At 44.4% G+C, this 25679-nt stretch overlaps 1 protein-coding gene across 1 annotated transcript in view; it reads right to left on the minus strand.

Annotated features, from left to right (window-relative positions):
* Positions 1-24179, minus strand: part of LOC148534370 (vertebrate ancient opsin-like) — a 284420-nt gene extending 260241 nt beyond the window's left edge. The window contains exons 1-2 of the mRNA XM_088466808.1: positions 23819-24179; positions 3485-3813 (exon numbers count right to left, since the gene is read on the minus strand). Coding sequence (XP_088322934.1) covers positions 3485-3813; positions 23819-24179 — 690 coding nt within the window. The remainder of the gene's footprint in view (positions 1-3484; positions 3814-23818) is intronic.
* Positions 24180-25679: the final 1500 nt, after the last annotated feature.

The following is a 25679-nucleotide window of genomic DNA, read 5'->3' on the forward strand; positions in this document are numbered from 1 at the left end:
TAGACATTAAGAAGTAATTTGCTTTGTGTGACTTTGGGATCTATGTACTGAAGGGAAAAAGGCGGCAAAAATGGTAAAGGCAGAGAAAATCCCTGTACATACCACTTCCCAGTATGTACTTTAGGAACGTTCTCTGTCTGCAGCCTGCCAGCACTAAGTGCAGGTTGCAATATCGCGCTGCACCTGGGTCACTTAGCATTGCCATAGCCACCTTGTCACAGTTGGTGCTAGTGAGTTACCTGTCTCAGGTGATGAACTGGAATCACTGGAGGCCGGCTGGACTGGAACCATGGGTAACATGAATAGCTCTTTTAATATAGGAATTGGGTAGCAGTGAGAACTGCCTTTGATGATAAGTGACTGGAACTGGAAACTTGAAATGTTGGCGTGAGACCAGAAGGAACTTGGAGGGACCGGACTGGGACCAGCAGGTAGGCTGACAGAGCTGGTCGGGGTACCAGTAGATGAGCTTGCAGATGGATGGTAGCACGGAAGCTACTTGGTGCAGCTAATGAGCCGTGAGGTGAGTGGACTTGGAGGAACCGGACTGGGACCGGCAGGAAGGCTGACTGAGCTGGTCGGGTTACTAGTAGATGGGCTTGCAGACGGATGGTAGCGTGGAAGCTACTTGTGGCTTGGGAAGCCGTGGGTAGACGTTGGTAGCTGGTTGGCTACGCGGAGCGGCTGGATAGCCGTGGGTAGACGCTGGTAGCTGGGTAGCTACGTGGAGTGGCTGGATAGCTGTGGGAAGACGCTGGTAGCTGGGTGGCTACATGGAGCGGCTGGATATCCGTGGGTAGACGCTGGTAGCTGGGTGGCTACATGGAGCGGCTGGATAGCCGTGGGTGAATGCTGGTAGCTGGGTGGCTACGTGGAGTGGCTGGATAGCCGTGGGTAGACGCTGGTAGCTGGGTGGCTACGTGGAGTGGCTGGATAGCCGTGGGTAGATGCTGGTAGCTGGGTGGCTACGTGGAGCAGCTGGATAGCCATGGGTAGATGCTGGTAGCTCATAACACACATCTATCACACGTCCCTCTGCTTGCCCAAGTCTCCTCCCAGTAGAGTTCAGCGCACAGTAGTCTGGAGCCTGCTCTTCCCCTCCAGCCTGCGAGATCGTGGGTCCGGACGGGATTCAGCACCTGACATACTGTGGAGACCAAACCAGCAGCCGCACTGAAGGCGCACGCTGGAACACGGTCTGACCAACGGCTATAGCAGGAGTGGATGAAGACTGCCAAAAGAAGATACCAGGACCCGGACCAAGAAAGAAGATAAGGTGAGGCCTCACCAAGACTGTCATCTAGACTTGTTATACTTCAACCCTGACTTTGTGATATTAACAGCTCATAACTACTATCAGCTGCTCAGTGCAGTGGGGTGCGAGACGCCTTCCCCCTGCACACTTAGTCACATCACTGGACTGTCCCCTGCAGAAATCCATCTGTCCAGTGCCTGTCCATTCCCCCTCCCCCCCATCTCTCCCCACCACCTGCACATGTTCACCTGCATAAACCACGCAGATTATTAGCTGCCACATGCATGTATTTTAAACAGTTAGTCCTCACTATACTGCGAGTGACATCAATAAATTACTCTGTACATCCCCCTTGGTATATATCCAGTCTGCATTATTTCACTCACAGTGTTTCTGCAAGTGGGGTTCAATCTACTACATTCACTAAAGAGAGCGCAATCCCTACTATAACATAAATTGTGTTTACATTTATGTTCAATTGGCTGGTAGCTGGGTGGCTACGTGGAGCGGCTGGATAGCCGTGGGTGAATGCTGGTAGCTGGGTGGCTACGTGGAGTGGCAAGATAGCCGTGGGTAGACGCTGGTAGCTGGGTGGCTACGTGGAGCGGCTGGATAGCCGTGGGTAGACGCTGGTAGCTGGGTGGCTACGTGGAGCGGCTGGATAGCCTTGGGTAGACACTGGTAGCTGGGTGGCTACGTGGAGCGCCTGGATAGCCGTGGGTAGACGCTGGTAGCTGGGTGGCTATGTGGAGTGGCTGGATAGCCGTGGGTGGACGCTGGTAGCTGGGTGGCTACGTGGAGCAGCTGGATAGCCGTGGGTAGACGCTGGTAGCTGGGTGGCTACGTGGAGCGGCTGGATAGCCGTGGGTAGACGCTGGTAGCTGGGTGGCTACGTGGAATGGCTGGATAGCCGTGGGTGGAAGCTGGTAGCTGGGTGGCTATGTGGAGCGGCTGGATAGCCGTGGGTAGACACTGGTAGCTGGGTAGCTACATGGAGCGGCCTGGGAGCCGTAGGTGAGAGGCTGGTAGCGTGGATAGCTGAACGCAGCAGGCTTACGGATAACACTGGTCTAGGAAGCAGCTATAGCACAAGTTGTACACCACGGGACGTAACAAGATGTTCAAGCACAGAGTGCTAGCAGAGGAGGATCTATATACCTAGCGTCTGGCAGCAATTGGTGAATACAGACAGGTGGTCTGGCAGTGGCATTCTGAGTGGAGCAAAGCAAAACATGCAGAGGGAGTAATCATCTCTGCAGCCCTTGAGAATCAGGACCACACCTGTGATTCCAATTAAGACTAGCAATGCTCACAGACAGAGCAGAGTCCAGGTGATTAATCAGTGTGGGAAGGAGAGCAGTCTGCACACACAGAGTTGTCACAGCCAGCATGATTCAGCCAGAGCAGATCTCCCAGGAGAATTACAAACACAGATCCATGGAGCAGCTGGCAGAGGTAAGTCTCAAAAGGTAAAAACTAGCCAGGATTGTGACACACCTACTGTATGTCAGCGCTACGTGTCCCAGGTGGTACTAAGAGAAGAGGTCACTTACCGTTGGGTGTCTTCTCCTGCGCTGGTATCACCACCTGTAGCTACCGTTATTTGCTTCTCTGTGTCACTTTGTCCAAATGTCAATAAAGTTTGTTCATTTTTTATCTCTCTGCTGTTACTGCCCGGGAAGTGACAGGTGAGTCCACAGTGCAGAGACAGAGTGTGTCTCTGTGGCTATCGCTGAGGGGGTGACTTAGCGCTCACCTACTTCAGCATGGTCATTCTTAGTACGACTTGCGGTAGCCGCCTTCTGCTTCGCGCTGATAACAGGCGAAGCAGGAGCTACTTTAACTCCACGTCAAGTGGAGTCTTAGGATATAGACGCCTTTCTATGAGTTTATTATGAGTTGCATCACTTACAGAAATTTTGTAAGTCAAATGAATATGTAACAGTGAATTAATTACAAAGTAACATGGGACAGGACTTTTAATAATAAATAACATATAAAAATACAAAAATATCCATATCTAGAAGTTTGGTCCAGGAAAATTCTTTAGTGGTGTGTGAGTTTGAGTAATTTGCTTGAATCTCTAATGAGAACCACAGTAAGACTATTGAACACTTCCCATTTAAACAAGTCATGATTACATGCATAGACAATATAAGTACATTACCTGGAACAAAAAAAGAAAATGAAAAAGCATATGACCATATTAATGACACGGATCTCTCTTACCTGCTTAATGGCAATTAGTAGTCTTCCATAGCAGTACACAATCACAAGGAAAGGCAGGGCCAAACAGAAAATGAAAAGGCACACAATGTAAGACGTGTTTATAGCATCGCGAGAGTGCCAGTTTACTGAACATGTGGTACCCGGGCCTTCCGGGCCATAGCTGCTCCATCCAAAAAGTGGCGGAAGAGTCCAGCACAGTGAGTACGCCCAAGAGACCAGGATGCCCAGCCAAGCCTTCTTGAAGTTTGTCACATCCGCTTCTGTGCTCCCCAGCATGGTACAGTAACGTTCATACGACAATACAGCCAGAGATACCAGAGATACTGTGCCTAGAGGAGAAAATGGAAGAGTGGTCATAAAACTTTAATCTATAATTCCTTTAAAGAAAACCAGAATTTATATAGAGCACTCAGTGACATTTTAATTAAGGGCCTACCAGTACAATGAATCCACTGCTGGGCTTCCTAATAAAGAGGTTTTGGGGCTTATGTAGTAGCCTGCGGGTCGCAGGCATGGGAATGATTATGTCAAGTTAGCTCACATTTTTAAAGTAGAAATAATTTAAAAAGCAGAACCACGTTGGTTTTGCCTTTTAAATTACTGCCGCTTTAAACATACAGGCTAACTTGAAGGAATCATGCCAGTTGCTGCAACCGACAGACTATTACATAAGCCCCTTTATATCAGAACTTTGGTGCCTAAATAAAACAAATTCCCAAGTGAAATAACACGTGCGTTGAACCTTGCTGCCAAATGCAAGGGCCACTACTCTCTGCTCATTCTCCTTGACCTGTGTGCTGCTTTTGACACTGTAGACCACCCTCTCCTCCTGCAAATCCTCCACTCCCTTGGTCTGTGTGATACTGCCATCTTATGGCTTTCCTTCTACCACTCTGATAACTCTTTCTTTGTATTCCCATATGGCTCCACAACCCCATCCCCCCCCCACAAACACACACACTTCCTTTGCCAGTAGGTGTCCCCCATGGTTCTTGGACCTCTCCTATCCTTCATACTTCCTCTTTAGGTAAGCTCATCAGCTCTTTGGAAACATTCAGATCTACCTATATACCTATCCTCCTCTAACCTTTTCCCCTCCCTCCTCACTCATATCTCAAACTGTCTCTCTGCTATTTCCTCTTGGATGTTCTTAAACTTAACATGTCCAAGACTGAAATGATAGTCTTCCTTCCCATCCAAATACTCTCAACCCCCACAATTTTTTTATCTATTGACACCACCCACCATCTCCTCTAGCCCACAAGTGCGCTGTCTTGGAGTCATCCTTCAAACCATACATCCAGTACCTCACAGTCCTGCCATTTCCAACTTAAAAATATCTCCAGGATCAGATCCTTTCTCTCTGGATAATACCCTCATCCACTCACTGATCATTTCCAGACTGGAATACTGCAACCTCCTCTTATCTCACCTCCATGACTCCCACCTATATCCGCTACAATCTGTCCTCAATGCTGCTACCCAGTTCATCTTCCTCTCTTAATGCACTCCCCTCTCCTACAAGTCCTTCACTGACTCCCCTTCCACTTCAGAACTCTATTCAAACTTCTCATACTAACTTACAAAGTCCTCACCAAATCCTCTCCTATTTACATTGCTGACCTCATCTCCCTTCATACACCAGCTTACCCACTTCGCTCCACCCACGAATGCTGCCTCTCCTTCCAGCTGACTACTTCTTCCCACTTTCGCATCAAATCCATTACCAAAATGGTAATGGATTCTGCGCACATGTGGCACCATCTTGTCACTGTTTTAGCTCCCAAAGACCCTTTGATATCCTGAGATACCTGCTACTGCTGCATATCACCACCACTTGCTTATGCACCATTACCCACATACATTACAGGCTGGTGCACTTTATGTTACGCTCAATATTGGCTCCATCATCCGAACACTGAGTGTATGTAAACATCTCTAAATAGTACACACATATTCAACAGGTTATAGGCACAGGCAAACAAGCCCCAGGCACACAAGAGCCAGACACACATGCCCCAAGCACATAAAATGCTCAGCAGCACACAGACACGTGCAAGTACAGAGTGAACAAGCACAGAGAATTTGTAGCACATAGTGTTTACAGTACAGTGTGTCAGAACAGACCATTAACCTGAGAAGTACAGCAATGAGCTGCATGAATATTTCAGAGTGCAACATGCATAAAGGAGATACATTCATGATGGGATTCATTAAACTAAAAGGTGCAAAGGATTATAGCACATGGAAATTATCAATGGAAGTACAATTAAAGTGTGAAGGGTTGTGGAAAAATACAGTTGATCCGGGTAATGGACCAAGCCCAGATGATGTAGAAAAAGCCATTGGAAATTTAGACTTAAGTGTTGAGCAACACATGTATTCTATCGTACAGTACATGGGAAAGGTCAGCTAGAGACATGTGCACAGTTCTGCAGGTAGCGTATAAGGATGGGGGTGTGATGACAAGAATTGGGCATATATTGTATAAAACAAAAAGATAAGTGAATGCAATAGTATGAGTGACAATGACAAAATTATGTCTATATCCCAGCGGTTCACATCTGTAGGAGTCCAAGTAGATGATGAGGAGATCACCATGGCATTGCTACAGAACTTAACACCTGAGTTTGACTTTCTGGTAGTTTCTGGCATTAGAAGCAAACACAGCCAAGCTGACTACAGAAATTTTCAGGACAAAACTGCTACAGTTCCAAGAACATCGTGCCAGTTGAGTTAAATGCTGAAAATACTGTATTACACACTAAAAATAAGAAGGACAGAAATTTCAAGTACAAGTGTTATATGTGTCACAGAATAGGTCACAAAGCAACTGAATATACAGTGAAGAATGTAAATGCTACATAATAAGTAGTACAGCAGCAAAGATGAGTCAGCTTTGAGTGTCACAAATAGTCCCGGAAAAGATTGTTAGTACATTGACTCAGGTGCTACTAGACATTTGCAAAAATATACTAAAATTAATTGCGCTATATTGGGTAGTGATATAGATCAATGGAGAAGTCTGGTTTATAGATAAACAAATTTAATTTAAAAGGTTATCACATAAACACACATTTATAACCACATAGAAAAACAAATAATATCACTTGTATGCAATAGCCCTAGCTGAGCCTGTAGACTTGATAGAAATTAGTCTCTGTAGAGAAAAAAAAGGGCAACAATGGCTCCATTTAATTCCAGTACTCCCAGAACCTGCTATTAAGTATCCAATTGTATGCAATTTGTAACAAGTCTCCTTCTGCAAAGTGGAGGTTGCAGATATCTCTTTGCAATTGCTGCAATCTGGGTGTGATCTTGATTAATTTAGGAATACATGTGAAGGACACTGCTTTTTAGCGCCATCAGATTTATTTGAATTTGAGAGCTACTAGACATTTGAGCTGCAATGAAGAGTGGTTCACTACACTGGCCACATGTGATCCTGTAACAATTAAAGGAATTGGATATGAACAGCTACAAAATTTGGGACAGTCACTACCCACTTGAAAATAGGAACTAAGGACCCGATTCAGACCCGCTCGCTAGGATGTCTTCGCACGCAGCCTGCTGATATTTGCAATCTGGGCATGCGTATAAGATGCAGTGCGCGTGCGCGAACCAGTCACTGTGATCACTAAGCGATCTCTCCTTGTGCACAGACTCCTCGCTAGAATAAGTGACAGGACAGATGTTTGTGGATGGTGACTGGGGATGGTCGATGAAAACGGGGGTGTGGTGGTGTGAACGCAGGCGTGTCTGTGTGTCTGAACGCTGTTTCAGGGCCGTACATAATTAAGACAGCATCAGCATACACGTCACATGGCTAAATTACATACAGCAGCACTCGCAGTGCTTGCGGTAGGGTATGGTCAGCCACAAGTGCTGCGTATGGGTCCGATGTTACTTGATGTTACTAATTGTTTCATACACTTCCTGGAGATGTGTGTTACTAAGAGAAAGTGGGCATCTTGTGACAGACTGGTGGGCGTCTAAATACATACTGCGATCTCACGCCAAAACATAGTGGGCGTGCTAATGTCTTGCCGTGCGATTGCGGGATTTGCATAATTTGGCTGCGTGCAAACGCATCTAGCGAGCGGGCCTGAATCAGGCCCTAAAACCAAAGTCCCTGAAGTCTAAGATGTGCTTTATGTTCCAGATATGGGAAGAAATCTCATAGCCAGTAGTATCCTAGAGCAAAGAGGTTACATAGCCAATTTCTCAAAAGGAAAGTGCATTGTATGGAACATAAGAGGGACTGCAATAGCAATAGGTACCCAATGCCATACATTATACGTCCTTGACACTGAACAGTATTATGTGATGAAAATGTCTGACTCACAGTCTATGGAACACTGGCACAGAAAATTGTCATCTTAGATATGACAGTGTCCAGAAACTACTGAATGGGATGGTTACAGGAATATCCGTGACTGATGCAGAAAAGTCCATGTATTAAACCTGTATAACATGCAAACAAAGCCATTGTCCATTTCCATAATTAACGCGCAGAGGTGAGGCAATGGAAGTTAAATCGATAATTGAATACAGATACTTCATAACACTCATTGATGATTTCATAAGAATGACACATTTATTTAATCAAAGAAATTAGTGAAGTGATGAAGAAAATTGCCGACTACAAGAGACTTGAGGTCTGACAATGGAGGAGAATATCTAAATAAAGATGTGAATACCACCAATCCCAAAGAGGAAAAGAAAGGCACTCACCAGACTTGAATCATCTTATGCTCTTATTTTATTTTGTAAATCCAATCTAATACATTAAGTCGATGTTTCGGTTCCTAAGAACCTACTTCAAGACATTACTGTGACAGCATAACGGCAATAGCCCAAAATCTCCAGGCTAGGATTACAATACCGTTTCCCAGGTTCCTCTATTTATACCACTTAAAACACATGGTGAAAATGGTGCCAAACAATGTGTGTTCTACAATAAAGATGTGGGGTAAATGTAATAGGGTCCAAGTTTTTTCTGCAGGACAAACTCACACCTTCTTGCACATTTAAAGGTCCGAACTTGTCCCATAACTCGGCAAATGTAACAGCCTGCAAACTCGTGATTTTGAGGCTATTACATTGTGCGAGTCCGTGTGAGTTTTTTCGTATGAACTCCGACCTTGTAATGCGACTTTCATTACAAGGTCCGAGTTACACAGAAGTCTTCACATATCAGTGAGATCTGTGAAGGCTTATGTGTTAAAAGAATAGTAAAATGTAAAAATATAAAAACATTGTGTGGTCCTCCCTAAAAGCACAATCAGCACTAGGCTTCTCTGAGCCAGTCCTGGTTGTGAAAATAAAGGGGGGAAAAAATATTTTCATCAACTAGCACCAGGTTCAGTGAGCCAGTCTTGGTTGTGGAAATACAAGGGACAAAATGAGTAGGGTTACCTTGTATTTTCCACAACCAGCACCTCTAGCGGGTGTAAGTGTAGTGCCACAGCTGGGGGACCATTATCACCTGGCCGCTAATCAGCCCAGGCTGGGGATCCCTGGGAAGGTGGGAACCCCCACCAGTAAAGGGTTTCCCCCTCTCCAGGGCATCCCAGGTCTGGGCTGATAGCCCGGGGCTATCCCCGGCATCCCTGGGCAGTGGGTCCTGGGTTGATTGTGTAAAAAATAGATTGAATAATATTGTCTTTTATAGTAAAACTAGAGGTCCCAGCAAGACTCCCATGCATGCTGGTACTTGGAGAACCACAAGTATCAGCATGGGGGCATTAAGGGCCCACTGGTACCCCTAGTTCACCTGCAAAATAAATATTAAAACAAACACAGGACACGGACACCATAGGTGATAATTTTTAATTTCACATGCACTTGCTCACTCACAAATACTCACCTACAATCCTTATCACACTGCCTTTTGAAAAAAACCTGGGAGAGGGGAGAAACACATCAAGGTCCAACCTTGTGGATTGCTTTGTCAGCCTGTTTGCCATTTGTCACTTAAAACATGCCATTGTGTGGATATTTGTGGCATTCTTTATTTCACGGACTACGCTTTACAGGGAGCGGCAGTACAAGTGGAACCACTGGAAAGTATTATTTCATCACATGCCTCTGGTACCTGTGGGGATCTCAGAAGGTGCTAGATACGCTGTGCTGGGCACTACATTTCCCAGCATTCACATACCTAGCGAGGCCGGGGGCTGCTGGTGTAGCACGACCATAGACAAGACGCTGGAGCGCAATACAAGCTGGGATTTGCCATCATTGTGCAAGCCCCACAGGAGACTCGGTGCGGGTCTATACAAGCATTAAGGAGCCTGAAGATTTGGAACTTTGCACGGGACCCTTATCTACAGTCTCTACAAATGGTGACTATATAACTTTGTACTGTACATGAGGATATATTTACATGCCGGAAGTTCTTTTTACATTATATATGGATACAGTTGTATTACTGCACAGGTTATAATCCAATACCATCAGACATACAGTATATGTCCCATATATCTATCTAGGACCTTAATTGTGCATAATATTATATTATCTCCAGTCATATTATTACTGATGGCAATATTGTATACTGTTTATTAATGTGTTTTAAAGGGATAAACTGCAGTTCACATATATGTTGAATAAATTATTGTAATTGTTTATATCTAACAGCCTTGGGGATCATTGTATCATTATTGGCCAGACACTTTCATTATTTCTAATCCCTATAGCTATTCACGTCCCCTTGTCCATGTAGCATTCACAATTCCTGTATAAAAAAATACATGCTCACCTACCCCTTGTTCCAATCCACTTCTGTCCAAACAGGCATCCAATGTCTTCAGAAAACAACAAACCGAGTAACCGGTACTACACGAATGAGGACTCTGCCTCTCTCAGCCAATGAGCGGTTCCCACCATTAACTTCAACGGTGGGAACTGCTAGGTTACTAAAGGTTACCCATCAAAAGTATAAAAATTCAAGGGCTTATGCCCTTCTGCTCCTCGGTAGGTTTCTGTCCTCCCTGAGCTCGTCTTAGGACACCTGCGTTACAGTTTGCCAGGTGTACCGCCCCAGTCAAACTCCCATTTTGCACTTTGGAAAATAGCCATTTTGTGCATTGGAAAATAGGTTCAATGTCATAAAGCTTTTAAGTATTTTATTGTATCACAGCAGAAACCAAAACCAGGATACAGCGTCTGGTCTGTTCACACTATGGGACTTATTTTGAGTTGGAAGCTTCTGCAGATGCTTTTCCAAATGGCCGTGGCATTGTACGCGGCATTGTACTTACAATCTGCCAAAGTAAGTCTCAAATCTGTGCTTTTGGAAGTGGAAGCTTATCCTGCCCACTGTTTTAGCATCCACATATGCAACCGTCATCATTAGTATCGACACTTGCGCCAACCCCACGCTAGGTGCAAAAGACCCGTCAGAAACAGGCATCCCTCACCTGTTAGTCTCCATTTGCACAACAAGAGCTACGCACACACTTACTTGTGACTTCAGACACATGAAGTTGGCTCAAAATCAGGATATGCATGTGTTTACACTAGAGATGTGTGCGAAGTCGAACCCCTGTGTTTTGGTTTTGGCAAAACCTCCTTCAAGTGTTTTGGTTCGGATTCGGTTTTGGATTGCTTTAATGTTGATAAAAACAGCTATAATCATGTAACCTGGTCCTGTTTACATGCAATCCAACACCGACATTCAGTTTTCAAATCCAAGTTTCAAATTTAGAACAGACCAGAGCCGGGACTCGGTACTACTCGGAACCCCAAAGATCAGGTGTAAATGTTTTTCAGGAAAACCGAACCACACATCCCTAGTTTTCACAGATACAGCTGACTCACCCCATATATCATGGCCAGGGCAGAAACTAGGTCGTGCGACCAGTGCCATGGCACAGGGCAGGAGGTACTGTTTGGGCCTGTCAGTTTTCCTGTTTATCATTCTCACTTGTCGCTTCCTCTTCTTTTATCCCCAGCATCTCCTGGCCTTCCCTATCTCTTCCCTGGCCCTTCCCCATGAGGCCATGGCCCTTTTTCGGGTGCACGTCTTATGTCCCTATTTAAAAAATTGGGAGGGGGGGCGCCAATGCTCTCTCTGGTACAGAGCACCAAAAAGTCTAGTTACGGCTCTGATCATGGAGTCCTGAGGCATAGGATCCCCCTGTAATAATGTATACCACACCCATCCCATGTGGGTTGAGCCTCTATTAGGAGGGAGTACTGTAGCTATAAAATAAGTGAAGAATATAAAGCAGTTGCACCCTCCCAAAGATTACTAGTTCCCATAGGACAGCGCTCTCCTGGGCAGTGAGTGCTATGCTGAAATAAAATTGCCACAAATTATTATGGTGAATGGAATTATACTAATAAATAAATAAAACACACATGCAAGGATTATTTCTTTTTTTTTCTAATAAAACCTCCCTAAAACCCCTGTCTTACTACTTTATTTTAAAAGAGAAAAAAATAGCCCTGTTTACTGTATGTAAATTTTATTTGCTTATTTACTATATAGTAGCATAATAGAGTAGGCGTCTTAACGACCGTGATCCCATTTTGCTGGAACTATTTTTCCCAAACGATTGAATCCCCAAATCCCTGGTACTTCCTCTCAAAGGCCAGACAATCCAGATCATACTTACCAACTCTCCCTGATTGTCAGGAAAACTCCCTTAAATAGCAGACATCTCCCTGACTCCCTGAACAGTGTAGCAATCTCCCTGATTGCACCTTACCCCCATTATGAAACTGTTATATATAAGCATATATCTCTGATGATTATATATATATATATATATATATATATATACAGAGATATATGCATTCAAATGGGATCATAAATATAATTTCCCTGCACTGGTTATAAGGCACAATGATCCCTATGGCTACATGCATTTTCTGAAAAGTATCAGTGTGTTTTCATCAACAAGTAGATCATACTAACTGCTCTGGGGCTCGTTTGCATTTGGATGTAATTCAGTTTGATGACACACCTCTCAAATGTAGCAGTACACATCCACTTTACCGCTGCGCTCATAGATGGTGCTTTCACAATCTTTTTGAAATGCAATTTATTTTATTTATTTTATTACCAATTATTTATTTAGCGCACACATTTTCTGCAGCGCTTACAGAGAATAGTTTGCCATTCACATCAGGTGCTGCCCCAGTGGAGTTAACAATCTATGTTCCCTATCACATGCGCACACACACATACACACTAGGGTTCATTTTTGTTGAGAGCCAATTAACCTACCAGTATATTTTTGGAGAGTCTGAGGTAACCGGAATACCCGGAGGAAACCCACGCAAGCACAGGGAGAATATACAAACTCTGCAACGTTAGGGCCGTGGTGGGAATCGAACCCACGACCTCAGAGCTGTGAGGCATTTTCCAAAGTAGGTATGATTCAGAATCACAGATTTATTATTTTACCATTACCCTGGCACCCACAGCCCAGTGAAAGGGCCATTCAGCTGGGGCTGGCAATCTTTGGTTTCCAGTTGATCGGGTTCACACTGTAACAGAGGGATTCCATGCTGCAGGATTCCCTGTTGCAACATGACAGGGCCAAACAATGTAGATCTGGTGCTAGCTATTCATTTTAGCAGAGTGACCTCGCTGTCACACTTTTTTACTGGCACTCAGCCCAGACTACCTAACGCTGGAAATTTTCCCATACGTTTCAATGGAAGGGGATTAAAAAAAAGATGAACTGAAACTCAAAGAACCCATCTCATAAAAAATGAAGGTGTTGTTTTTATGATGGCAAATTACAAGGTGCATTCCTGCCCCTCGAACACCTTCTGTGCGGAACAATCTACCTAGCTTGTCAGATCAGAAAGAGGGAACTATTCACTGTACATACTCATTTTCCTGTACTAGTCCATGATGTTACAAAACATGTTGGAGCCTGTATTCTTGATGCTTTGCACGTTACTTTAATGTACAATATGTCATGAATTTGTAGGAGGATTTATAGGCTTTGTAAAGCATTAGCCAGTGTGCAAGACCCATAAACATTCCCTCCATAGCACTTATTCTTATCCATAAAAATGATCAACAAGGATAAATTAGAAAAACTGGTAAGGTCTGAACTATGTATTGGCAGTGGGGAGGAAATATTGAGCTGGGAAGGGGTGACGAGGGCAAACACAACATTTCTACAGGGGGGGTTTGATTTAGGAACAAAGTAAAGAAAAACTGCCATAATAAGCCTAAAACAAGAATGTTTTTTTAATCAAAACTGTTTACACACATACTTTATATATTAGTGCCCTAAACTGTTGCTTCTTCACACAGTCTTATCTAGTAAGATTCTAGTTTATTGAAGGGAGTGAAATGTTTTCCTCACACTGTACAATTTTGCCATCAGTGAAGTTGGCTGCACCTGCCACACTGCGAGCCTGATTCAGAGGCGGACAGTATGCCAATGTTTACGCTACTGAATTGTGCATGCGCCACGATGGTTTACCGAATGCGGTCATAATGAGTATTTGGGCACAGAGTGATTGACAGTCAGTGTGCATTCATGGGAAGTAACAGGGTGGTGGATACTGAAACGCGGGTGTGCCACAAGTGCCGTGTGGGCATGTCGCAGTCAGTGACTGCATCTTTGCACGCAACTTCACTGTCCCCGGCGGCTTAGTTCCGACAGGCATTCTGAGCAACCATGGGTCTGATCAGAAGATCCATGGTGTGACCGATGTACTTCTATGTACACAAGTGGCAGATCAGAGATGCAGCAGGTGAGCGTTTCTGGAAAACTTACAGCGGCTGCAGTACTAGCATGAATTCTCACTACCGCTACAAAAAGGCAACTGCGATGGGATTATCAACCAACTTTTATTCAGGACCTCAGTGTTTCAGTACTTACTGCAGAGTTTCAGGTACGTTCACCGCTGCAGTAACTATGCAGCAAGATACATTTTCCATAGAAACTTTAGTTTTTGCTGCATCCAGCAAGTGATCGATAGCACTGGTTGGACTGCAACTAAAATGCTACTGTTTTACTATTCTATTGTTAGTTTTTGTGTTTGAGCCCGTAGAGGGCCGCTGACCAACTTAGTAAGCCTCAGCTTACTCAGGTTGGCAAGCTTGGCCTTTCCACTCCTGGAAACCGGAGCTAACACGCCCTGTTTCAGGGAACACCCCACATCGCTCTTTAAATGCCTTAAATGCAAAGGCGTACAGTAGAAGGGGGGCTACATGTGATCACACCTGATCCGTTCTGCATACTCGCAGTACAGGTCCTGCATATGCGCAAATTCCCGATAATCGTGAACATACGGGCAATGCTGATTTTATGCGACAGTAAAGGTCACTCAGTTAGTGCAGATGTATTGACCAATAGGAAATATATATATTTTATAAGGATTGGAAAAGTAATGTGTAGATGTTATAGGGATTAGTATATCACCAGGATCTATAGTGGCATTACTGAAAGCAGTGACATGAAGGTTTTAAGCACCACATGAGAGTTTATAGTGAGCAGTAAAAGTTAGAAGGACAAATAATACGAATCAATGTGAGAGACAGTGTCGGACTGGGGCGTTAAGAGCCCACCGGAGGAATGCAGTGGTAGGGGCCCATGCTAAAGGGGTGTAACCAGCCACCACAGGGGCTTGGCTAACCATTAGAGACTGCATGGTGTGGGCCCCTTTATAAATATACAGTTTTTAAAGTAGTAAATACTAATTTGTGATAATATAGCAGGTAATCCTGGGAATTCAGTATAATGTAACATATGAAGAGGCTGGAACCTGACCCTAGAGGAGGGGGTGGGGCCCTCGGGCAGTGGGGCCCACCAGGGATTTCCCCTGTACCCCTGTGGGCCAGTCCGACCCTGGTGAGAGATGTTATATGATGGTACTGTACAGAGACAGCATGTCTCCTGAAACAAAACTATATAACAATATTGACTATCATTGATTTCCAGCAGTAAAAGGGTTAAGTCAACTGATTGTTTCCCTGTAATATAGTATTGTTTGCTGTTTTGATAATATTACTAGCAACAATTACCTCTCAGTATAAAAGGCACCTATTACAGTGTAAAGCAATTATATATACTAAGCAAATACCTTTATTACAGAACTAAATAAACATGGAATCCATCCATCTATTAGCTATCCATCTATTAGCTATCCATCTATTAGCTATCCATCTGTTAGCTATTAGCTCTCCTCCAATTAGCTCTCCTCCAATTAGCTCTCCTCCTATTAGCTATCCATCTATTAGCTCTCCATCTATTAGCTATCCATCTCTTAGCTCTCCATCTCTTAGCTCTCCATCTCTTAGCTCTCCATCTCTTAGCTCTCCATCTCTTAGCTCTCCATCTATTAGCTCTCCATCTCTTAGCTATCCATCTCTTAGCTCTCCATCTATTAGCTCTCCATCTCTTAGCTATCCATCTATTAGCTCTCCATCTATTAGCTCTCCATCTATTAGCTCTCCATCTGTTAGCTCTCCATCTGTTAGCTCTCCATCTCTTAGCTCTCCATCTCTTAGCTCTCCATCTCTTAGCTCTCCATCTCTTAGCTCTCCATCTCTTAGCTATCCATCTATTAGCTCTCCATCTATTAGCTCTCCATCTCTTAGCTATCCATCTCTTAGCTCTCCATCTATTAGCTCTCCATCTCTTAGCTCTCCATCTCTTAGCTATCCATCTATTAGCTCTCCATCTATTAGCTCTCCATCTATTAGCTCTCCATCTTTTATACCACTTTTACACCAAAGTGCCAGGTCTGATCAGGGAGTTGGAACACTAGATATGATCATATGGGAAAGGGGAAATGGAAAAGTTGGAACACTAGGCTGATTCAGACCCGTTCGCAAGGCTGTGTTCGCACGCAGACTGCCGATGTTTACAATCTGCGCATGCATACAATACGCAGTGCGCGTGAACTAATACATGCAATCGGGAAGTGTTCGCACCCTGTACACAGATGCTCTGCAAGCATGAGTGACAGGTTGTGCCATTTGTGGGTGGTGACAGGGGGTGGGCGATGGTAATGGGGGGTGGAGGTGCGAACGCAGGCGTGTCTGTGTGTCTGAACGCCTTTTCAGGGATGTGCATAATTAAGATGCTTCATCAGCGTACACATCACAGGGCTGAATTAAACACAGCAGCACTCGCAGTGCTTGCGGTAGGGTATGGTCAGCCACAAGTGCTGCGTATGGGTCCGATGTCAGCCAATGTTATCGATTGTTTAATACACTTCATGGAGATGATGTATGTTACTAAGGGAAAGTGGGTGTCTTATGTCAGGCTGGTGGGTGTCTAAATACATACTGCGATCGCACAGCAAAACAGTGGGCGTGCTAATGGCTTGCCGTGTAATTGCGGGATCTCCATACTTTGGATGCAGACAGCTGCATGCTAATGCAGCCTTGCAAACGGTTCTGAATCAGGCCCACTGTTCCAACCCAGATCAGACCCGGCACAGAACCTTTTCAAATTGCTGCGCCGAATGAGTGACAGGTCAATCCGTTTGTGGGTGGTGACAGGGGCAGGACAATAGAAACAGGGGAGTGGAGGTGCGAACGCAGGCGTGCCTGAGTGTCCCAATGCCGTTATAGAGGCGTGCATAATTAACAGGCTGCATCATTGTACACGTCACCTGGTTGAAATACACACACAAGTGATTGCAGTACTTGTGGCAGGGTATGGTCAACCTTAAACGTTCTGATCGCATCCGATGGTGCTCGATGTACAAATGGTTTCAAGCACTTCCAGGAGATTACATGTACAAATGGGCGTCTTATGAATGGCTGGTGGGCGTCTGCATACACATAGTGATCGCATGCATACACATAGTGATCACATGCCAAGACATAGTGGGTGTGCTAATGCCTTGCCGTGCGATTGCCTGTCTTGCAGGGCGTGCGCTGGATTTGCATATGCATCGAGCGAGCGTTCGGATCTAGCGAGAGGGTCTGAATGAGCTCCAGTGTTCCAACTCCCAGATTAGACCCGGCACTTTGGTGTTAAGGGGTATGAGTTATCCATCTATTACCAATCCATCTATTAGCTATCCATCTATTAGCAATCCATCTATTAGCTATCCATCTATTACCAATCCATCTATTAGCTATCCATCTATTAGCTATCCATCTATTAGCAATCCATCTATTAGCTATCCATCTATTAGCAATCCATCTATTAGCTATCCATCTATTAGCTATCCATCTATTAGCAATCAAACTATTAGCTATCCATCTATTAGCTATCCATCTATTACCAATCCATCTATTACTGTAGCTATCATCTATTAGCTATCCATCTATTAGTTATCCATCTATTAGCTATTCATCTATTAGTTATCCATCTATTAGTTATCCATCTATTAGCTATCTATTAGCTATTCATCTATTAGTTATCCATCTATTAGCTATCCATCTATTAGCTATCTATCTATTAGCTATTCATCTATTAGTTATCCATCTATTAGCTATCCATCTATTAGCTCTCCATCTATTAGTTATCCATCTATTAGCTATCATCTATTAGCTATCCATCTATTAGCTATCATCTATTAGCTATCATCTATTAGCTATCCATCTATTAGCTATCATCTATTAGCTATCGTCTATTAGCTATCCATCTATTAGCTATCCATCTATTAGCTAACCATTTATTACCAATCCATCTATTAGCTATCATCTATTAGCTATCCATCTATTAGTTATCCATCTGTTAGTTATCCATCTATTAGTTATCCATCTATTAGTTATTCATCTATTAGTTATCCATCTATTAGCTATCTATCTATTAGTTATCCATCTCTTAGCTCTCCATCTATTAGTTATCCATCTATTAATTATCCATCTATTAGCTATCCATCTATTAGCTATCCATCTATTAGTTATCCATCTATTAGTTATCCATCTATTAGCTATCCATCTAGTAGTTATCCATCTATTAGCTATCTATCTATTAGTTATCCATTAGTTATCCATCTATTAATTATCCATCTATTAGGAGAGAGAACAGGAAAGTGCACAAATTAATATTTTTACTTTACTCTAGTTAGAAGAACCGTGCTGTTAAGAGCCTGTCCTGTCAGAGGGCCTGATTCAGAGATGGACGCTGTGGCACAGCTGTTGTGTCTTTGTACGTAGCGGCTGTGCTAAAATATACAAAAGCTGCAGGAGGTGTCTTAAGTAAAAAGATGCCCACTTTCTGGCTTCTCTGATCTGCTGCTAATCCATAGACACAGCATCTGATCAATCGACTGAATATCGGATATCTGAGTAACCCTCAGGTTACTCAGGATGTCTGGCACAATCACACTGCTGGGACCAGTGAAGGCACATCCAAAGAAGGAGCCACTGGCTTCGGCATGCTCAGAGAACAAAGCCGACATGCCCCATTTTCTGGAACACTCCCTGTTTTCGCCAGTGGTGCAAGTAGAACAATTTTCTTAGTGGTACTGTATGAACACACGCAAAAAATTTGGTGTGGCCACACATCACAAGGAATGTGGCTACACAAAATGGGGGGTGTCAGCACAACACGCCACCCATTTCTTGTCACTCTGGGAGCATTTCTCTCTGTTCCATTCCAAATGCACCATACCCATATGGCAGTTTCTCTGCAACGGGGAACCTCTGAAGAAGCTCATCCTCACTGGGCAGACAGTGTATTCGGGTATTCACTATTCATATAGGAGATCACATGGTCCAGAAGATGCCTTTTTGTGTAGGAATATAACTAATGTCATCATTATATAATAGAGGTTCAAGGGTCGTGCCCCCTTTATCCTCTGCAGCCTCTTGCCCTTTTGTCTCTTCAGTCTTCTGTCTTTACAGCCTCCTGTCCCATCCCTCCAGCTTCCTGCCCCATGCCCCGTTACTCCAGCCTCCTGCCTCATATCTCCCAGACTCCTCCTCTGTGTCAATCAGCCTCTCTCTTTCTGTCATTCTCCGGGCCCGTCAACCAATCAAAGGCCAAACTACAGTAAGCGGGTGCGGATTGGCTAAGATCCGCATGGCTGTCAATTTACAGCCACGAGGGTCACAGCCAATCAGTGGCCGCTCTAGAGTAAGAGTCCGCTGATTGGCTGTGACCCACGTGACTGCTGACTGATAGCCATCAGGCTTACAACCAATCAGCGGCTGCCTGTTATTTTACTATTTTTTTTACTGTGGGGGTACGGTGCCGACCGCCTGCTGCACTTGTAGTTCCACAAGGGCCAAAGGGCAGGCACGCTGGCACCTGTAGTTCCACTGTAAAAAACAATAGTATTAATCTAGTTTTCACACTATAACCCCCACACTCACCGGCCAGGGGTGCAGGTAAGAGCCCAGGGCTTCAGCCAAAGACTGGGGTGCTTGTGAGAGGGGGGACCCCTTTATTGGGTGGTCCAATAGACCCCCCCCCCAATAAAGGGGTCTTTTGGACCCCTGAGATTGCCGGCTTGGGCTGACTAAAATGGGGTGTCAATGCTGTGGCCGGGTGGCATTACACCCCGGCTAGGTTTGAGTTCGGTGCTGGTTTTAAAAATAGTGGGATCCCCACACCATTTTTTTCTCCTATTTTAAAACCATGACTGATTCAGGGAGCCCAGTGCTGATCCCTACATGTTTTTCCCCTGTATTTTTAGAACCAGAACTGGCTCAGGCTGGTTATGCTTTGGGGGGGGGCCTATGTAATTTTTGTTTTTTAAATTACCCCTTTAGAGTTTAGACAGTAATTAGAGGCAGAAACATACACAGATCGCAGCTCTGGAGGTAGTCTATTTAAAACTTCTATTTAGGACCGAGTTAGCTAAAATAACACCTGTGATTATAATCACGATTCTTGATAAATTCCCGAGTTGTATTTCTGCCTATGAAAAGCGCTTGCGAGTTTGGCTGCCGGTGTATTTATTTTTATGTGTGTTCTCACCCGAGTTTTGCAGAGAGTTTCATGTTTTTCACCTGAGATTGCCTTTAGTAAGTTTGCGAGTTGTAAAAAAATGGCCAAACACAACCAAAATTGCAATCTTGACCAGACACGATTCTTAGAAAATGTACTCCCTTGAGTGAAACCACTAAGGGGCATATTTACCAATATTTGGGAATTGGATCCCTGTCCACAAAAAAATTATCGTAATGTAGCCCATAGGTTATGCTTTCCTGAGTTTGGGAAATTTCACCATTTAGCAGCCGCCACAATAAATTGTCTCCAATATCTGCTGCGATCCCTTTTCTTAAATCCTGGAGATACTTTTTGCAATTTTCAAGAGATTTCCCGCAGAATGACTTTGATAAATATGCCCCTAAGTAACACTACAATGTGAGCTTGTTCTGTGACCAATGCAGGTAAGGATGAGAGAACTGGTAGAACACAAATCTACTTGTCCATATTTCATAACTGTAGGGACATAGGGGCCTATTCATCATACCTAAAAATTTGATGGTGGTAATTATGTTTAGAACTAGCATGGAGTTCTACCTAATTACCGGAGGAATTCATCATTCCTCCTCTCCATAACTATCTATTCTGAAAAGCTGTCATTTTTGCGATGACAGCTTTTTGGCAAATAGATAGTTTTCCGTATCTACACTAACTTACCGCAGCTGGAATCTGTGCTGCGCATGCGCTGTTACATCTGTAAAACCAGCACATGCGCAGCACTACCTACAGCTGCGGTAATTTTGTGTCCCGCTCACCCCCCTCCGCATACCTCCCCCTGTCCCCGCACTTACCTGCCCGCTGCAGCACCTCCGGCTCCGGTGGCTGTGCTGACACGTGGTCTCACAACAGCACACTGGACAGTTTTTCTAAACTTTATTGTGTTCTGCTGGTAGAACACGTCTCAGAACAGCCACCGGAGCCAAAGGAGGGACCAGAGCGACGGAGGAAGACACCAGGGAACCTGCCCACGCTGACACGGGTGAGTTTAACCTGCTATTCGCCACCTCACAGTGGCGAATAGTAACTCCATCAAATTCCGAAAATACATAATATTTGGAATTTGATGAATGCCATAATTTCCACATCACCATACTAATGTACTAATGTATGAGGAATGTGGAAATTAACGCAGGTGGACTTAACCAGGAGATATCAGTGATATCTCCTGTGTTAAGTCACTTCATGAATACTAAAATAACGTTAATTAAGGAAAATGTCCTTAAAAATTTTATTTTAGTGTTGATGAATAGGCCCCATATTTATTAAGTGTGTTTATCCTGTACTTAAGGAGATATTTGCTCTGTACTTAAAGGGTAGCCGCTGGCAAGGGCAAAGCCTGAGAAAGCCTATTTAACATGTATTGCCCTCCAAAATACTTGTTCTGTTATCACCATCTCATGTGAAGATTTAAAAATAACTGTTTTTGTTATTGCCAAAAGAGAAAGTGGATGAGATTAAGTGTACTAGAAGGTCAAGTCAAATTTTTTCAGATGCCTTTTGCGTTTTATTCTAAATTTCCATTTGGTCACTCATATCCTGCCTTCCCATGTTCTCCTTTTTTCCCTCTAATTGGATTTTTGAATTATGTAAAATGAATTATTTAAAAAAAAAATTAAAATTGTCTACAAGGAAAGTTTATCAAACTTTGAGGCAGGCACAAAATATCTCCAGTCAGCGGTCATAGGCCCTCATTCAGAGCCGTACGCTCTGAGCAGAGCGCACGCTCTGAATAAGGGCCGGGCTCCATTTTCATGGAGCGTCCTCCTGGACGCTCGTATAGCTGTGGGTCACCACCCACAGGCTATACGAGCGTGCTTTGTGATGGCCGCGATGGTCGAGACCATCGCGACCATCGAAATTGCGAGCCGGAGCCTGCGGTTGAGGTTTTCAACCGCAAGCTCCGGAGTGATTTTGGCTCTATCAGAGCCAAAATCACTCCCACTGACATCACTAGTGATGTCAGTGGGCCGGCTTCTGACGGGAGGTGTTCCCGTGGGAACGCCCCCGTCAGGGAGGCACGCCCCCGGCACGCCCACCAAAGGGGGCGTGCTGTCAATCAACATTGACAGCACGCCCCCTTTGATCGGACACAACGAGCAAAGGACTTTCCTTCGCTCGTCGCGTCTGGCGCATGCGCACGTCGTGCGCATGCTCAGTGCATAACATCGACCCACTTGCGAGCGGACAGCCGCTCGCGAGTGGGTCTGAATCAGGCCCATAGTCTCCTACAGTATACTGGACCAGCAGCTGAGCTGGATTATAAAGGCAGGTAATTGAGTATCGCACCTCTTGGCACTGTCAGCTCTCACACTCTCTGTTGATTACAAGTGACACTTTCTCACTAGCGCACCACATCCAACTACATGAAGTGTTTAACAAACATAAAAACCCCAGCCATCAGCCAGTGACATTCACTCTAAAAGAAACACCGCTCTTTGGAGCAGTTACAGAAAAGCTTTTTCCTGGCTATTGGAGTGATTCAGCAACGGACGGATTTCAAAGCTGCATGAAAGCAGCTCTACAATTTCACCATTGCAAATCTGCAAATGCAGCAGGAGGTGTATGACAACCCCCTGCTGCATTTGCGATCCCAGCACTGAGACCGAGGTCGCAAGCTGGGATAACCATCGTGACCGTTGGTGGCGAAGGTGAACGGCGCCGGCCAGCTGAGTAAGCCTCAGCTTACATAGTCTGGTCGGCTTGTGAGGCAAGGAAACTGCGTCCATGAACGTAGCCCCTGGCCTTGCCACTCCCGGAAAACAGGGCCGTCACACCCCAGTTTCCGGAAATGCAGGCAGAGGCATAGCAGGGTGCGGAGTGCAATCAGGCAAGACCCATTCTGCACATGCGCAGAATGAACCCTGCGCATGCGCAGATTCTAGGTAATCGTGAATCTGCGTTCATCATTGCACTTGCGAGCAATGCTGAATTAGCCCCTATGTGCATCAGAGTTTCTCATTTTGTCATTGTGTTTCCTAGTTATGTACTGCTTTTCCTATTGGTCCTATAGACTATTTGTAAACACAAAACACTTTCAAGTTGTATTTTCCCAATGATTCCAATTTATTATGTTGTGTGTCAGCTACAGGTGTTCAGCATCTGTCTCAGGAATGATGTACTGTATGTCTTTGGTGACGTGCTAGAAATATATATTGTATGATTAAGTTTACTAAGGCAAGTTTTATGCAAAATACACAGGGTATTGATAATAAGGTATTACTGGAACAGAAATAAGTCTGTATAACAATATTTTTATAATAATAATAATAATAATAATAATAATAATATAAACATAAATGGGATAAGAAAACTTCTATGAAGATCATAAACCAGTTATTAGCTAAATGGGAAGAATAGATTAGGCAGCTGTTTGCAATGTCTTTCCATTCTACATAATAAACTGCTCATCAATGGATTACAGTGAAGAGATAGGAATAAACACAAGACTCACCAAAAAGTGTGTTGACAAATCCATACCAGATGCAGCCAGCTTCACCTATAAGCCAGTGTCCCTGTGTGCTTGCAGCAAAACTGAATGGAGTTCCCAGGATGCAGACCATTAAGTCACTCAAGGAGATGTTCATCAACAGCATATTAATGGGTGAGCGCAGGACCTTGTACTGGCAGAAGAGGACAAGTACCACCAAGTTATTTAAAAATCCCAAACTTCCAATAATACCAAGGGACACAGCTACCAGCAGGTGGCCTGTAGGGGACAAGTTTTCCTGATATGTTCCATGTTGGTTGCTGCTGCTTCTGCAGGTGACAGTGTTGCTGTCAATGCAACTGGCACTGAAAGTAGGGAAAGCCATGTGTGTTGCGACAGAAGACTGCAGTGTGATATAAACACACACTACACTTTTTTTTTTCCTAACTGGGATTGTTCATGAGTTGTGAGCTGGGAATGGTTAAAAGGCAGCTGTGTGAGGAATGGGATGCTCAGTGCCTGCAAGGCTCCACCATGTGGCCATTTGGCAGCTGGATCTGCTCTGCCTTTTTATGTGTGCTGAAATTAGAGGAGGAGCGGCATGTACCTCTCAGAGGGGCTGTCACTCAGGAGTTGGGGCTGGGCACTCAGACCACCAGCATTGATGAGTGAGAGCGGAGAATCAGCTGCAGAAGGCTAGAAAATGCAGTGTGAACTGTGCCGCTGTGATATCTAGAATGTAAATATTTAAACCTATTCTTACACATAGAATGTGGTCAAGAATGTATCATTGGCCATGTCACAATGATGGTATTTTGAGCATGTAAACAAAAATAATAAAATAACCATTGAATAAAGCCAAAACCACATAAAAGTGTGTGATTATCCAACTGCAAAATGTGTATATATATATATATATATATAAATAACATATATATATTATATATATATATGTGTGTGTGTATATATGAATATATATATATATATATATATATATATATATATAGTGTTCACTCTAGCTCCAGCGTGAGGCAGGGTGCCGGAGCTAGAGAGGGCACGTTCGTGTGCGCGCCGCAGGCGCGCGTGCGACCGAGAGGGGGGCGTGGTCATCGAAAAGGGGGCGTGTCTATAAGACGCGTCCCCTTTTCGTCACTCTTGGGGGCGTGCCCAGTACTTACGGACACACCGGGCAGCCCCCAAGCCCTGCAAACAGGGAGAATACATGCCGGGCGCATGCGCCCGTCGTCTATTCTCCGGCGGTGATCGGGTCACCACACATTTCTTCACCCGCGGGACACTGCGACCCGCGGGTGAAGATGGCTCCCGCAGGCTGTTAGGGCAGGGTGCTTTTTGCCCTCCTTCTGGAGGGCAGGGCGCTTTTTGCCTTCCAGAAGGAGGGCAGGGCGCCACGCCCTGCTAAAACAGCCTAGCGGGGACGCTATATATATATATATATATATATACATATATATATATATATATATAAAGGGAAGGAAATAGCAGCGGCACTTGGAGACTGTCAGAATAACTTTAATGTGATCCTTCACATAGCTCCAGTTTCGGGGCTCGCACGTCATATACCTTGACAAAGGGGCGTGTGAGCCCCAAAACGTTGGAGCTATGTGAAGGATCACATTAAAGTTATTTTGACAGTCTCCAAGTGCCGTTGCTATTTCCTTCCTAATTCTATTCATCAAAAGGCACAGGAGCACCAAACTGTTTGTTTAGCAGAGTGCCGGTCCGTCCATTACATATATATATATATATATATGTAAACTTCAGAGCAGTGGCACTCACAGGACTTGCAGTAAATGTAAATACAGTAGGTGGTGTATAGACACCTAACACAAACTGGTACCGGTTTGTGTTAGGTGTCTATACACCA

Source organism: Taudactylus pleione, unplaced genomic scaffold, assembly GCF_031769625.1.
Source record: "Taudactylus pleione unplaced genomic scaffold, aTauple2 ptg000066l, whole genome shotgun sequence".
In the NCBI taxonomy this organism is placed as follows: Eukaryota; Metazoa; Chordata; class Amphibia; order Anura; family Myobatrachidae; genus Taudactylus; species Taudactylus pleione.